The sequence below is a fragment of the Carassius gibelio genome, chromosome A2 (assembly GCF_023724105.1).
Source record: "Carassius gibelio isolate Cgi1373 ecotype wild population from Czech Republic chromosome A2, carGib1.2-hapl.c, whole genome shotgun sequence".
In the NCBI taxonomy this organism is placed as follows: domain Eukaryota; kingdom Metazoa; phylum Chordata; class Actinopteri; order Cypriniformes; family Cyprinidae; genus Carassius; species Carassius gibelio.
In genome coordinates, this window is record NC_068372.1 from 29,897,592 (window position 1) to 29,913,636 (window position 16,045).

General features: G+C 32.0%; 1 protein-coding gene across 6 annotated transcripts in view; it reads right to left on the reverse strand.

Annotated features, from left to right (window-relative positions):
- LOC127938287 (phosphatidylinositol 4-phosphate 5-kinase type-1 gamma) overlaps positions 1 to 16,045 on the reverse strand; it is a 44,036-nt gene that overhangs the window by 5,681 nt on the left and 22,310 nt on the right. For 3 of the 6 annotated variants that reach the window (XM_052534792.1, XM_052534817.1, XM_052534827.1), the window contains exons 6-18: positions 15,785 to 15,937; positions 14,234 to 14,533; positions 13,278 to 13,483; positions 13,084 to 13,167; positions 12,013 to 12,061; positions 10,866 to 10,950; positions 10,629 to 10,790; positions 7,654 to 7,786; positions 7,394 to 7,429; positions 6,834 to 6,953; positions 5,794 to 6,097; positions 1,742 to 1,810; positions 258 to 329 (exon numbers count right to left, since the gene is read on the reverse strand). In XM_052534792.1, the coding sequence (XP_052390752.1) occupies positions 258 to 329; positions 1,742 to 1,810; positions 5,794 to 6,097; positions 6,834 to 6,953; positions 7,394 to 7,429; positions 7,654 to 7,786; positions 10,629 to 10,790; positions 10,866 to 10,950; positions 12,013 to 12,061; positions 13,084 to 13,167; positions 13,278 to 13,483; positions 14,234 to 14,533; positions 15,785 to 15,937 (1,773 nt within the window). The remainder of the gene's footprint in view (positions 1 to 257; positions 330 to 1,741; positions 1,811 to 5,793; positions 6,098 to 6,833; positions 6,954 to 7,393; positions 7,430 to 7,653; positions 7,787 to 10,628; positions 10,791 to 10,865; positions 10,951 to 12,012; positions 12,062 to 13,083; positions 13,168 to 13,277; positions 13,484 to 14,233; positions 14,534 to 15,784; positions 15,938 to 16,045) is intronic. The other 3 variants (XM_052534802.1, XM_052534810.1, XM_052534835.1) reach the window with 3 other exon arrangements.

Genomic DNA, 16,045 nt, shown 5'->3' on the forward strand with positions numbered 1-16,045 from the left:
AATAATTTAATTGTTATACATATAAATGTAATTCACTATATAAGTCAGTGAGTTAATAATGACTGCTTTCATTTCTGGGGGAACTATTCCTTTCAGTTTACTGACTTGATGAATAGATGCATGAATGAATGAATGAATGAATGAACAGACGATGAGGATCAGGGAAACTATAAGCAAAGGTGTCTTGAACTGGAGGGGGTTCTGGACGGCCAGGGATCCGTTTGAGGAAGTGCTTAGGTTTGGAAGCCCAAACTTACTGTGTCGCTTTCACTGTGAGGCTCTGAGTCGTAATGCAGGGGCGAATAAACCCAACTCCTGTCCTCTGGAGTCTGCAGACGCCCCGCCGCAACAGCAGAGGGCGCCACACACACACACACACACACACACACACAGATAGAGCCACACAGACGCATGAAACACAAACACACAGACAGAGACAGAAAGAGCAAATGCATGAAGTGAAGAATAAAACGACAGATCACAGTGGAGTGCCTCCAGACACACACTATCATACTACGCATACTAGTTAGGCTGTATGCAGCATGCATGCAGTACACAGTGTGCGAATGAATTTAAGAGAGAGAGAGAGAGAGTTTCCAACATGGTCTTAAAACTTTATATACATTTACATCACCTTTAAATTTACTTATTTCATTTCAGCTAGTTGTAAAGGCAAGTTTTAACTTAATTTAACTTGATGCATTAAAATAACTAAAAGACAACCAAAGGAAAATAAAGTAGAAAACTATATAAACATATGTTAATATTATTCATTTTTATATATATTTTTTTGTTATAAATATAATATAATAATAATACATAAAATATAATAAAAAATTAATAATATTAACATATTAAAATTCATTTTCCTTTGGTTGTCTTTTAGTTGTTTTAATGCATCACGTTAAATTAATGTATATATATTATACTTAACAATAACATCCAAATTTATAATTATTGTAATACTTTTAAATTAATTTTTAAACTAGATAAAACAATATATCATAATATATTAAAATGGAAAATCAAAAAATAATGAATTCAAATGAATGAAAACTAAAATACAATCTCTGTTATTTTAGTATCATTTAAATACTATTATCAGTTTTCTTCAAGTGGTATTGTTCATGAGAAATGTTTCCTTGCAAATAGCTGGAATAAATTATGTTTATTTTATTTCATGTTTTTCAACAATGTTTTTATGGTGATAACCATGATGTCAATTATGAAGTTTTTTCCAGTTTGATGGATGAACCTAAAGTAATAATAATTTTGATTTAATTTCTTTAATATCATCTTTTTTTCGACTTGTTAATTGATTGGGCTGCAAAACTTTAAGATGATTTTACACAAAATTTTAAATGAAAAGCTTAAAGATGCAGCACTTTCATGGTCTTGTGTCTTGGTCATGTGACCAACGCATAGCTTAATACTATATGAAACATACTCTTTTAATATGTAATGTTGATTAAGAAGAAGCTAGTTTTCCATAATCCTAATCCAATGTGGAAAGCATTACCAGGAATCATGAATTTGTCTATCAGGGTCAAAACTACACATGAAGGTGAGCTACCAACGAAACACGACTCTAATAAAACCCTAAAAACGACAGTCTACAGCAGGATTTCCTAACCGAGGGTTTGTGAGATTGTAACAGAAATGCCAATGTCTTTATAATGTGATATTATGACTGTATTTGATGTGAAGGAGGAGGTTGGGATGTTCAGATCCGTTCACTTACGACACTGCAGGAGCTGAGCTTTCTTCGCTGGAGCACCGGGGAATAAACCCAATATCTGCCTTCAGCGTACTGACACACACACACACACACACGCGCACACACACACATGCACACACACACACACAGACAGGAGGGAAATGAGGATGAGTAAATAAAAGAGACAGACAGGAAGGAAGAGAGACAGGAAACAGATCATGATGATGCTGATGAATGAAACTGATTTAAGCTGACATTAAATCAGTCTATTTTTACTTTCTTAAAGGGACAGTCCACCCAAAAAGAAGTTTTGCTGTTTATTTATTTTCCCTCTAGCCATCCAAGATGTAGACTTTTTTTCTTTAATAGGACAGTAAAGAAGTTTTTTTGCTGAAACTTAAATATATTTAAGTTTCAGAAACTAAAATGCAAGGCAATGGCTACTGTCACTTTAAGAGTCAAAAACACATATACAGGCAAAACAAGATTAATACCCGTTGCTCCTGGTCGATATATTGAGGTCTTATGAAGAGAATAGATCAGTCTGTGCAAGAAATTAAACATTGTTTACAACATTATTACCTGTAATCCACAGCCTTAGGCAAACGGTCCAGAGTAATATCCGGTTCACGAACGAATCATTCTTTTGAATCGGTTCTTTTCAGTGAACTAGTGAATCGAGCAGGACAGATCTACTCAATCAGGACTCACATTTTTAGACAGTCACTCCGAGCCGAAACAGCGGTGTATCTGATCCTGAGATGAATGAATTGATTCAATGCTCCAGTTCATCAAGCAGTCAATGAACTGAGGAATCAGTTCAACTCGGACCGATGAGCCGCTGATATAAACATGCGTGAACCTAACACTTGAATAAAGATTTTTATGGTTTCTTAATGTTTCAGTATGAAGGTGATCTGATGGAGACTAGTTTATTCACTTTATATGCTAAAAACATCCATGTTTACTGATTATGTAAACAAACTAGTAAACTGAATCAGTTCATTGAAATGACTCGTCTGAAAGAATCAGTTCGCTAAAAAGAATCATATTTCCCTGTTTGCCCGAGGCTGTGGATTACAGGTAATAATGTTGTAGACAATGTTTCGTTTCTTGCACAGACTGATCGTTTCTCTTCATAAGACCTCAATATATCATCAGGAGCGTCTGGTATTAATTATGTCTTTCCTGTAGATGTGTTTTTGACTCTTAAAGCGACAGTAGCCATTGCCTTGCATTCTATGAATCAGCAAGAAGAAAGAAAGTCAATCTTAGATGGCTAAAGTGTGAGTAAAATAACAGCAAATGTTCATTTTTGGGTGGTTTATTTGAACCATTCATCAGTGTTTATTATTGTAAGGAGAAACAACATCATTTATCATAATGGGATTATTTGCTTTTCTTTTTCAGCTCTCATTTTAAAACCACCTTCATATAGAGACACTTTATAATCAATTTCTTATGGATGAAATCAGTTCCTAAGAACGTCACATTAAAGTCAAACTGGTTGCAAGTACTTTTTCATGTCGACTTTAAAGAAGTTTACAGAATATTATATGTATAAAAAAATATGACCAGCACTGAAAACAAGAAATATGTAAATGCAAAATTAAAGAGAGAGATTAAAAAAAAAAAGGAGTGGTGATTATTATTTTATAAATTAATTTTGTGCAAAATACAGTTTTATATTATTAATTTAACATGATATATTTAATATTAAATATATACTATAATTACAATATATTGTATAATAATATTTTATTTGCTCGGCATTAAAAATAACGTTAACTTTATAAATTGTCATGGCTTAAGTGGGTAATAACCTACATATGTAAATTGTTTATATTATATTTAAATATTAAAAATAAATTGTTATAAATAATTTTATAAAGACTGCACTCACTAAGAGCAGCCACAATATTAAATATAATAGTCATAATATTAAAACATTTAAAATATTATGAGTTATATCATACATACAAAATATTTTTTATTATTATTTTGATATAATATTAATATTTAATTTGCTTGGCATAACTACTAACTTTCATTATATACATTTTCATGGCTTTGATGGAGAATTTATATTATTTATATATACAGTAATTGATATATTCATATTACATACAGAGACACTCTAGAGAGATGATTAAAGATTATACAAAAAAAATTGTTAAATCATTTTATAAAGACCTCACTCATATATACACATAAATATTTAATATTAACATATTATAATATATTATTACATATTCGCTCAGCCTAACAAGTAACTTTCAATTTGTAAATGACCATGACTTTAATGGATAACTTAAATATGTAAATGCAAAATAAAAGGCAGAGAAACACAGAGATAGAAGCTTAAAAAGGAAAGGAAGTTAGAGAAGCGATTATTCCAGACAGAGAGGAAAACACAGTTTGAGATTAACAGAGAATGAGTGTGTCACGCACACACACACACACACACACACACACACACACACACACACACACACACACACACACACATTCTGTGTCTCATGCTAAATTCCTCACGGCACCAAAACATTTTCAAACACACTGTCTCTGCGTCCAAACCAGCCGAACGAGAGCTAAAGTGTGTGAGTTTGGACAGGAATATCAGTTTAGAAGAGCTTCACCTGAGAGCTTTAAAGCCTTGATGATGAAGAAGAGAGAGACTGTGACACTCAGAGACAGACGTGACACACACACACACACACACACACACACACACACACACATGCATTACCTTCATAACTCAACTAGATCATCCAGACCTGCGCTCTGTGGAACATGTGACTCATATTTAGCCCCACACCACACAAAGTCACCAAAATTAGCTCATTTGAAATTAAAATGTGTTTACTGTGTTTATAAGCGAGTGCTGCATGCATGCGTGTGTTTATAATATGCTGTATGGACAGTATATACAGGGCTTCCATATCTTCTGTGCAATGCATTTCCATGACCTTTCCTAGACATTCAGTTGTTGGATGAAATAATAATATTCACAAATTATAACATTTTAATAATTATTTTATAGAGACTTCACTAAGAGAATGTTAAATATATTTTATTATGATATCATCTATTTGCTGAGGATAACTTAAATTTTTCTAAACTACCAAATTTCTATGATTTTAAGATTTGAAAAAAAAAAAAAAAAAAAAAAAATATATATATATATATATATATATATATATATATATATATATATTATAAGTTAAAAAATATATATGATAATAACATGTTATTATATAAGTTAAAAACTAAAACTAAATAAAAACTGTTGTTTAATTTGTTTAAAAAAAATTAAATATATATAAAAATTTATTTAGTTTTTTTTTTCTTTAAAAATTGATGCCTAATTTTCATTTTAAAGAGACGGCACTCATCAAACACAGGTTTTATTATTATACAATATTATATTAATTTGCTTTATTATTTTAAATGATGAGCATAACTGGTAATTATCACTATACATATTTCCATTGCTTTAAGATTGTATCCATTGTATTTAGCAGTGTTGTTCTTCTTAACTAAAACTAAAACTATTAAAAACTTTTCATGAACTGAAATAAAGCTGAAATAAAATGTAATAGAAATAGAAAAACTTAAACAAAAAGAAAGTAGTACAAAAAAAGACTATATTTAAAACTCAAACAAATAAATCTAAATAGAAAGATACAATATATATATATATATATATATATATATATATATATATATATATATATATAAACATATAAACACACAATATATTATAATAATAAATATAAAATCGTTTTTTAAATAGTCATAATAATAAAATGTATACATAATACCAGAATAACACTGTTATTCACTTTTCAAGCACAAGTGTTAAATTCCATGATTATTTTTGTGATTGTAGGAACCCTGTATGTAACACTTCATTAATTCAACATGAAAATAATATGACAGAATTATCTGAAAGCCCCCAACACCTGAACACATCACAGCTTATAATCCATGACTAATGTGTGAACATCACTTTAGATAAAAGAGTGAATCCAGAAGACGAGTTTGTCTGTGTCAGTTTAACATCTCATACTTACAAAATAGATGTCCGTGGTGGATGCGACCTCTTCCTCCAGAGATTCCCGGCTCTGAGCCTCTGAGAGTCTGTCCACGTTGGGATGCTGTATTTTCGGGCTAGCGCCGCACGGTTCTGCTGCTTCAGGGACCCGCGCTGTTTCAAGGGTCCCGGTTCCTGTCAGAGGAGCGGTTTCCACGGGAACTGTTGTCTGGGTGTCACCAGGAAGTGTTGCCTGGGAGACGGTTTCCTGGGTAACGGATGCTGAAGCGGCTGTTTCCGGGACAAGGTCAGCAGTGTCTGGAGGAGGAACATCCATCACCGCGCTTAAACAAGAGAAGAGGGCAAAACATTACAAATGATTAAAACTCAAATCTTTTTATAATGGGGTGAAATGTTAAATAATCATTAGCTGATAATTCAATAAAAAATATATAATAAATTTGATAACAGTGATGAATATAAAATCATTATTAGTGATTGATTTATCACAAAACTCGTAATCTGTTTATTAAAAAAATTCAATTATAAATTATAAATTATAATTTGTTGGCTAATTTTAGTTTTAGACCCTATGAAATAAATTATTTTAAAGAGACTGCAGGTTTTATAATATTTAATACTATACTATTATGATATTAATATTCTGAGCATAACTAGTAATTTTCACTATATATATATATATATATATATATATATATATATACATACACACACACACACACACACATATATATATATATTTATTTATTTATTCCCATCACAATTATATTTTATGCATTTTATTCACTTGTCATTGATAATTACAACTATTAAAATGTTCTTTGTTACCTGAAATAAAATTTAATTGAAATATTAAAACATTTTCAATATTTAGTTAAAAAACGCGAACAAAAATTTGAAAATTAGAAATGGTTTTTATTCTGCATGAACTGAAAAGATATTTCAATCAAAACCATTCTCTTGTTTCTCTCAATCAAATAACTAAAATAAAATGATGAAAATATCAAGAGACTGTGTATGTTAATGGTAGTGAAAAATGGAGGTAATGTTTGCACGTACTGCGTCAGAGTGACGTCTGGCTCCTCCTCCTCCTCTTCTTCTTCTCTCTCTCTCTTGACCTCCACCTGCACAGTGATGGTCTGCTGCTCTTCTTCATGCACATCCACCACTTCATGCATCCTGCAAAACAAGCACATGCAACCCCAAAAACACACTAAACTCATTAAACACGGATTTCTCTCACTGCATAAAAACGATTCTCTTACTCTGTATTTTTTGCCTTGTTTTCCACTACAAATATCTAAACTTTCTTAAATCAAAACCCATTTACATGAGAAGCAACTCAAGACATGAAGATGTTTAAAAAATAAGGGAGTTTATGCTTAAAACAATGTTATTTTTTCACATCCCATTTTTTTTAAAACTCACTTAATGTTAAATACATTTTCAGTAAACAAGACTGAATAATTGTGTCTTGATTTAAGAATATTTACACGCTTGTACTGGAAAACAAGGCTAAAATATTAAGAAACATTTTTTTTTGCATCATGATGGATAATCTAGCTGACGTGAGCATGCAAAGCCACAGTTTAATATGGTTTGTAAAGAATGAAGCTCACCTTCCCTCAGCGTCTTTTAGAGACAATGTGTGTCTTCTGTGAATACAAAAGAGAACACAAGTATATTCACAGATATTCTGATGCATGTGTTTAGAGCATTATTGAAGTATTTTAATGCATTATTTATTCTGTGTAATGCATTGCATGATCTTATGAATAATTATAACCAAGGTTATAATGTACATTATGAATGCATTCTATATAAAGGCTTCAAGTGATACTTTTGTATCTTCTCTTTTCGAGACTCTTGGGATGCTGACCTGTAGCGCGGGTGCTCTGTGGTGTCTGACGGAGAGCGCTCTGGGATAGATATGGAGGTGTTTGAGGACAGGGTTGTGGCCACAGAAGTCGTGGTCGCTTCCTCGAAAGACGGAGGAGTGCAAGACTGCAGACCTGGGAGAAAAAATAAGCAAAAACTGTTAGTTTTTTTTGTTCTCAGCAGAAGAAAAGAACAAGTGGAAGGTGAGTAATTGATGATAGAATGTTCGTTTTTGGGTGTACTGTCCCTTTAAGTCAACATTCCGTTTGATCAGTTCTACAGGAATGTTACTTTTAAATGTTTGAATGATACTTTTTCAATGTTAGATGTGCTTTTAAATGAACATTCTGAAACTACTCTAGCAGTAACACTTTAAAAAAGTTCCATGAATAAGGCATGCTGTATATAATGTTTTTAAATGTGCTAAAATTTAGAGAACATTATTAAAGACCAGACAAGATTGAATAAACATTCTATTAATGTTACTGGAAGAACAGATTTGAGAAACCTTAGCATGATGTTCTGATTATATTCTCTGTTAGCTGGGCTGCATACATTGAAAAATTAAACTTTTTTATTGTATATTATATTATGTATAAAAATTTCAAAACTTTTTGGAAAAGGATTTTTAAGAATGCTATGTTGTTGTCAAAAGACCTTACTATGTTCCATATATAATTCAGAAAAGTCGTGTCCTGTAATCATATCAAAAAGTTTTTAACTTCAGATATTCAGATCAAATAAGAAATAACAGTCAAGTGCATTGCATTATGGGATTCATTCTACTCTAATGGCAAAAACATGGCTAAATGTTTTAACCTGGCCAAAAGCTGTTCATGGCAAATAAATGAACAAACAACAATAAAAACAACAGCAATTGTTTGTTTGAGGCATTATCTTACCATTATTATCTTTTTATTTGCCTGACATAAATTTTACTGCACTCAGAACAGCAAGATATAGGGCCCTATCTTGCACCCAGCGCAATTGACTTTGTACACCGACGCATGTGTCATTCCTATTTTGCACCCGCGCAAAGCGCGCTTTTCCCTCCACAGAGGCACGTCGCTAAACTAGTGAATGAACTTGCGCTCCCTGGGCGGTTCAGCGCAAAAAAGGAGGCGTGTTCCGGCGCAAACAATCCCTGGTGCTATTTTGCTGTTCCATTAAACAATTGCGCCACTGATCAGAAAAAACCTAGTCTAAAGTCAGTGGCGCGTTGCGCGTTGTTCATTCTGCTATTTTAAGGGCGCATGCTTGACCATAATGTATAGCGTGCACAACGCGCATACACTTTGCTCATGTAATCTACACAGATGCAACAGTTATTTTTGCAAATCATAAATTGTTATACTAAAAAAATATTAACACATGAGATGACGGAAATCATTGTGGTGTGCCACGAAGATGTGAACAAAATAGGCATAAATCTAGCTTACAAATTATTCAGGCTAATTATTCTCCCATCCCCATACAACACAACTTCTCTGTCTTTCACTGCTCTTACAAGAACATCAGTCTCCTCGGCTGTGAACCGCTCCTGGCGTGCGCCTGGTAAATACGCCATAATAATAGCAATCCATAATGGAACTTGCGCACCTGCTTTTAAAGGGAATGCTGGATGACGCTCTGATTGGTTTATTTCACGATACGCCCAAACCACACCTATGAATAATGAAGCTGCTTCAGACCAACCCACTTTAGATTTGCGCCGGGCGCAAGAGCCATTTATCCCGCCGGGAAAATAGCAACAGCGCCGAGACCCGCCCACAAACTTACTTGCGTTTCGCGCTTTGACACTTGCGTTTCAGATCGTTAAAATAGGGCCCCATAATCTCTGAATTCAGAGATAAAGAGTGGCTTCGATGGAAGCCAGTTTCCGCCACTGCATAAAAAAAAATTGTAAAAAAGGTAATTGCGAATTTTTGTTAGTGTGAAGTGTGAGGTATAAACTTGCAATTCTGACAACATATCAGTCTTTTTTTCCTCCTCAAAATTGGAATTTATAAACTGCGAGAAAAACCTGAATTGTGAGAAAAAAGTCAAAATTGCGAGAAAAACCTGAATTGTGAGAAAAAAGTCAGAATTTCGAGAAAAAAACGAACTGCGAGAAAAAAATTCAGAATTGTGAGAAAAAACTGAATTGTGAGAAAAAAAGTCAGAATTGTGAGAAAAAACTGAATTGTGAGAAAAAAAGTCAGAATTGTGAGAAAAAATTTAATTGTGAGAAAAAAAGTCAGAATTGTGAGAAAAAACTGAATTGTGAGAAAAAAACGAATTGCGAGAAAAAAAGTCAGAATTTTGAGAAAAAACTCAATTGCAAGAAAAAAAGTCAGAATTGTGAGAAAAAAGTCAGAATTTCGAGAAAAAACTGAATTGCGAGAAAAAAAAGTCAGAATTTCGAGAAAAAAACTGAATTGCAAGAAAAAAAGTCAGAATTGTGAGAAAAAAACTGAATTGTGAGAAAAAAAGTCAGAATTGTGAGAAAAAACTGAATTGTGAGAAAAAAAGTCAGAATTGTGAGAAAAAACTGAATTGTGAGAAAAAAAGTCAGAATTGTGAGAAAAAAAGTCAGAATTTCGAGAAAAAAGTCAGATTTGCAAAGAAAAAATCAGAATTGTGAGGAAAAAGTTATAATTGCAATTAAAAAGTCAGAATTGCAAGAAAAAGTCTGAACTGTGATAAAAAAAGTCAGAATTGTGATAAGAAAGTCAGAATTGCAAAATACAAACTGACATTTGCGATAAAAATCTGAATCAGAGTTTAAATCTGGCTATTTGGACTTTATAATTCGCAATTGTGAGTTTATATTTCATAATTAAATTTTGTGAAAAAAAGTCAAAAAGTAATTTTGAGATTAAAAAGTTGCGATAACCTTTTTTTATTTTTTATTCAGAGGCGGAAACGGCTTCCTTGCAAACCAGTACCGATCAAAAGCATGCACATGAAAAAGAAAGAAGAAAGTGAGCAAATCACCATCGTTTTCCAGCACGGGGAAACTGCGTGCTCCTCTCAGATCATAGATGTTCTCGTCCCTCTCTGAGGTAAGATGACTGGACGACCACGCCGCTCCGGGACCGCTGAATTTAGGCACCGTCAGCGCCACACGGCCCTTCTTAGCAGGAGAAGCCTTCAGCGCTGGAGAGAGCAGAAGAACAGGATCAGATGGGCAGGTTACTCTTCATCACTACAGTACTTCTGTTGGTCACTCACAGCTGCTTTTCCTGAACACAGTGTTGCTCATGAACTGGAAGAAGCGGTCAGCGTAGAAGTTCGGCCGGTGGACGGAAACAGTGTCCTGAGAGACAAATATGCTATAAGTGTACAAATGTGCCTAGTAAGAAACAAATCCAGCGTGTCTTACAGGAAACAGTGTGTGATAGTAACATTTGGGAGTATTTGAGCAGAAAATGACCGACTGTAAATGAAGTAGAAAGAAACAGAAGTTGGAGAGGGAATGGAAAGAGACATTCTCTCAGACTTAAACTCACACTATCTACAGTGAAACCAAACACAAGCGATCCTTATCAAAGTCTGTCCGCCGTCTCAGTGAATCTCCACTACACACACACACACACACACACACAGACACCTCGTGCATTAATAAAGAAAGAGGCCACAGGGTGAAATGACCCTACTGGGGCATCAGGATAAAAAAATAAAAAAAGAAAAATTAAATAATAATAAAATAAAATAAAAAAATAAAAAAATTTAATAAAACAAAACGTTTGAACTAAATCACTAAAAATAAATAAATAAATAAATAAATAAATGTCCTGATTTATCTAATTAAGAGTCTTAAAAGGACAGTTTTATTATTATTTTTAATGAATATATAGCTTAATTATTTTTTATTAAATAAATTGTTTTTAATAACAGCTATAAGGTACAAGCACATATGTGATATAAAACAACACAAAATATTGCCACCATTTTGGCAATAAAAAAATATAATAAAATGAATTGAAATAAAATAAATAGCCTGGTTTACCTAATTAAGAATCTTCAAAGGTAGACAGTTTTTATTATATAAATACATTTCACATTTTATTTATATTTATTTATCGTTTAACAACAATCTACAGGGCACTTGCAATACAAAACATTATTTTCACATTTTTATTATGTTAAATCAAACATTGTCTATAAATAATTTCCATGTACTTCCAATACTACATTTAGCTCTTTAATTTAACCTTTTAAGATCTAACTCAAGATAAATACACAGTTAAATGTAACATTTAATTTTAATGTTAAATCTAACTCTAAAGCAGGTTTGAGGTTTGTATATAAGTTCTGAGATGGCAGGCAGGAGGATAATAACGCTTTATGATGGTGAAGATGAAGATGTGTTTCTCACCCCGTCATGCACCAGAGCCTTCCATGTGTGTTCCAGCTTCTTTATGAGTCTGCAGAAAAACACCAACATCAGCTTCACTTCACAGTGTCCTGATGGAGAGCTTTGGGTTTATTTTTGTGACTTAATGCAGTCTTCTAAAAAACGTTACATAAGAGCATAAATCATAAAGCCCCTAAAGAAGAAGATTCTTCACAGCCTCACAGCTGAATGATACTCACTAACAAAGGTCAACAAAATAATACAAAAAAAATAAAAATAATAAAAATAAAATAACAATTAATAAAATGTAATTAAATAAATTATATATTTTTTTAAATCACAATTGCTTTTAAATTTTAAAATAATAATAATAATAATTTTATTTTTTCATTTTTTTTAATACTCAAATATTTCTATTTTGCAGTGACATATTACAATAGTAATATTTACTTTTTTATCTATTTAATTGTAGAAATTTACAAATAAAATACTGTATAATTGAGCAAAATAAATATACAGAAAAAGAACAAAAAAATACATTAATTACATTAATAATTAAATGATATTCTTAATTCAGAGTCTTATATGGAATAGAAATGTGAATATGCAATATAAAACAAATGATAAAAATGCCATTTAAGCTTAAAAACTAATTTAGATTTTGCCACTTAACCAATATATATATAAATAAATGGTCAGATTAAGATAATTAAGAGTCTTAAAAGGCAAAAAGTTTCAATGTACAGCTCAATAATTATTTAAAATTTAATAATTTCATTTTCATGGCACAAAACACCATTTGTAACACAAAAAACATTTCAAAATGTTGCCAATAAATAAATCAAATAAAAATAAATATACAACCATACTTACTTAATTCAGAGACTTGCACGCTAGCCAGTTATTTTATATTTTAAAATATACTTTGTATTTATATATATATATATATATATATATATATATATATATATATATATATATATATATATATAACCATTAAATCAATCTCCTAAATTGGAAATAATATCTAAAATAAATGATGAATGAATATATGAATAAAATGATTTGATTTGATTATCATAAGTGTTTGACCTGTAGGACTGCAGGATGTCTATGATGCCGATGAAGAGCAGGAGTCTCTCTCCTTTCCCGTTGACAGCAGGAATGCCTCCCATCCTGGAGAGAGAGAGAGAGAGAGAGAGAGAGAGAGAGAGAGAGAGAGAGAGAGAATCAGTGTGTGCTGCTGCATCCAATCACGCTCTGGGAGTTAAATCAGAGACACACACGTGTCTTCGGTGTCGATGGAGTCTCCACACGCCGCTCCTCCCTGAATGGACTCCATGGCGGTGGAGTAAAGCGCTCTCTGTGCGGCCGGTCTCTTCTCATCGCTGCTGCTCTGAGATCCCTCCATCTGCTGCTCGCGCTCCGCCTGATCCAGATTATGAACCCCCAACAGCAGACTGTAGTCCATGATCTTAAAACTCTCCAACACCTGCACACACACACACACACACACGTTTATATCTGCACAAACCCCACAAGGGCTGCATGATCAATCCAAATAAAATATTTAAAAAATATTAAATTATTATTATTGCTTTATTTATTATTTTTATTTATCAGCAATAATAATGAGAATAATTGTTTACGTTTAATTTAGTAGCAATTATAATAATAATAATAATAATATTATATTTTTTTCATAGTCATATGGTTATATAATCAGAAAATTTTGGACAAATTATGTAGCTCTACAAACAAAATGTAAACATAAATATATCAATAATAACAACAGCAATAATAATAAAAAATAAGTTAATTATAGTAAAAATATTATGTTATTTTTCTTAAATACTCTTTTTTTTCTATTTTGCAGTGAAATATTACAATAGCAATATATCTTTTTTTATTTAGCCAGTTTCATATCAATAATAATAATAATAATTATAATTATATATATTATTTTACAGTCATATAGCTAAATAATCACAACATTCTGGCCAAAAAAAAAGCAAAAAAAAAAAAAAAAAACTTGAAATAATTTTATTATTATTATTTTTATTTTTATTATTACTATTATAGTATAATTACAATATTTTGGTCAAATTGTATAGCCATAAAAAAAAAACCCTGAGGTTTTGGTTTTTAATAACATTTTAAAACACAATTTTGATCAGAAAAATCCCAATTCGATTTCTTTCCCCAGATGGTGCATCTCTAACCCGAAGCCGTCCACACTCACCAGACAGTCTCTCTGGAGCGTCTTCACCAGCGCGTTATACGTGTCCACGTCCAGCAGGAGTCCGTCCTGAACGTCCTGCATGAAGTCCAGGTCTTTAAAGGTGGGCTTGGACTTCTCGCGCTCTTTCTTGGACGCGCGGCGCTTGTACGTGGAGCCCTTCAGGTCGAACTTGAGATGCATGCGAACGATGCGCGGCAGGATGTTATTCATCACCACGATACGGATGTTCTTCCCTCCGGACTGAACGCAGTACAAACCGAAGAACTTGGGCAGCAGTGTTCGGGGATTCTGGTTCAGGTTCTGAGAGACCAACAGCACACATCAGTCATCAAACCTGTCTGTCTGTGCAGAAGAGCGCTGAAATAATGTTGGAAATCAATGCTACCTGATCATTTTCTAGTTTAGTGCTCAAAAATCTCATTATTATTGATGGATCCAAAAAATATGTACATGCATATTTTTTTTGTTTTGAAACTGTTGTAGGTTGCATATACTACTACTATTAGAATACATAATGATTATAATGATGCGTGTGGGACACAAAGATCATAAACCAGCTTAATTTTCACACAATGAAAATGTATAAATAGTAACCACCATTGCAAATAGCAAATACATCAAAATTGTATAATATTATGACTTAAAATAACTTTAAAATAATATTATATTATTTTTTTTTATTATATTTAATATTTTCATTTCTACAGACTGTGAATATATATACTGTACAGTATTTTTTTTCCAAATGTTATGTTATGTTTGTGCTTTTGGGAAGTTAATCTTTATTATTTAGCATTTTTAAAGCTCTTTTTGAGCACAAATTAGTGGCATTTAAAAATTATTTATGTCAATCTTTAAAGCAACTGAATTAATTGAAATATATATGGATTAACAGTATTAGTTTTAAGTTTTTAGCATTTCCATTGTTATATTTTAGTATTTATTTGTTCATCTATATTTTTTATATTTTGCAAAATGTTTTTTTTACCTAGAGCCTTAAAAAAAACATTTTCATTCCTTGAAATTAAAGAAAAATAAAATACAAAAATAAAACTTATTTCAGCTAAATAAGATAAATAAGTATAAAATAAATAAACTACAACTAAAAACTTAAAGACTTATATAAACTTAAATAAAAAATTAAAATAAAATAAATAATACAATTAAAAACTATAATATTATATTATACAACAATAACATTGTTTAACAATTGTAAAAATTTCACTTTTTTATTATTATTTTATGCAAAAAAAAAAAAATTTGGGATAAACAAAATTTGTGTCTTGACCACAGACACTGTATGTGTTTTAATGCACCAATGCATGCTTTTAAACTTCATTACTACACTTACTTACAACTGCTTCACATCACATTCATTTTTAAACAATTTAAACATTAAAAAAAGGGTTGGTGTAAAATGCTAATGTTAAGATGCATACTTTGAAAATCAACCCGAATTATTAAATCCTCCAGCAACACATTTTTAGACTGTAATCATGCATACTGTGTAGAATAGACCGTGTGCAGACTGTGATGAAGCGGATGGCTCACCATGTAGTATCCTGGAAGCAGCTTCTGCAGGAACTCAGCCTCTTTGTGCATCACGGTCTTCAGGATGAACTCATCGTCTCGAGTGACGTAGAAGATTGAGCCGCTGGCACCGGGGTTGGAGAGCTCGATCAAGGGCTCATTACAGAGAGAATACTACAACAATCACACAGACACACAATGACGTCAGAGAGATGCTGCATTTATTCTGATTAATGCATTGAGGACACACAGAGTCAGACTTGAGTCTGGTTTTTGGGGTTT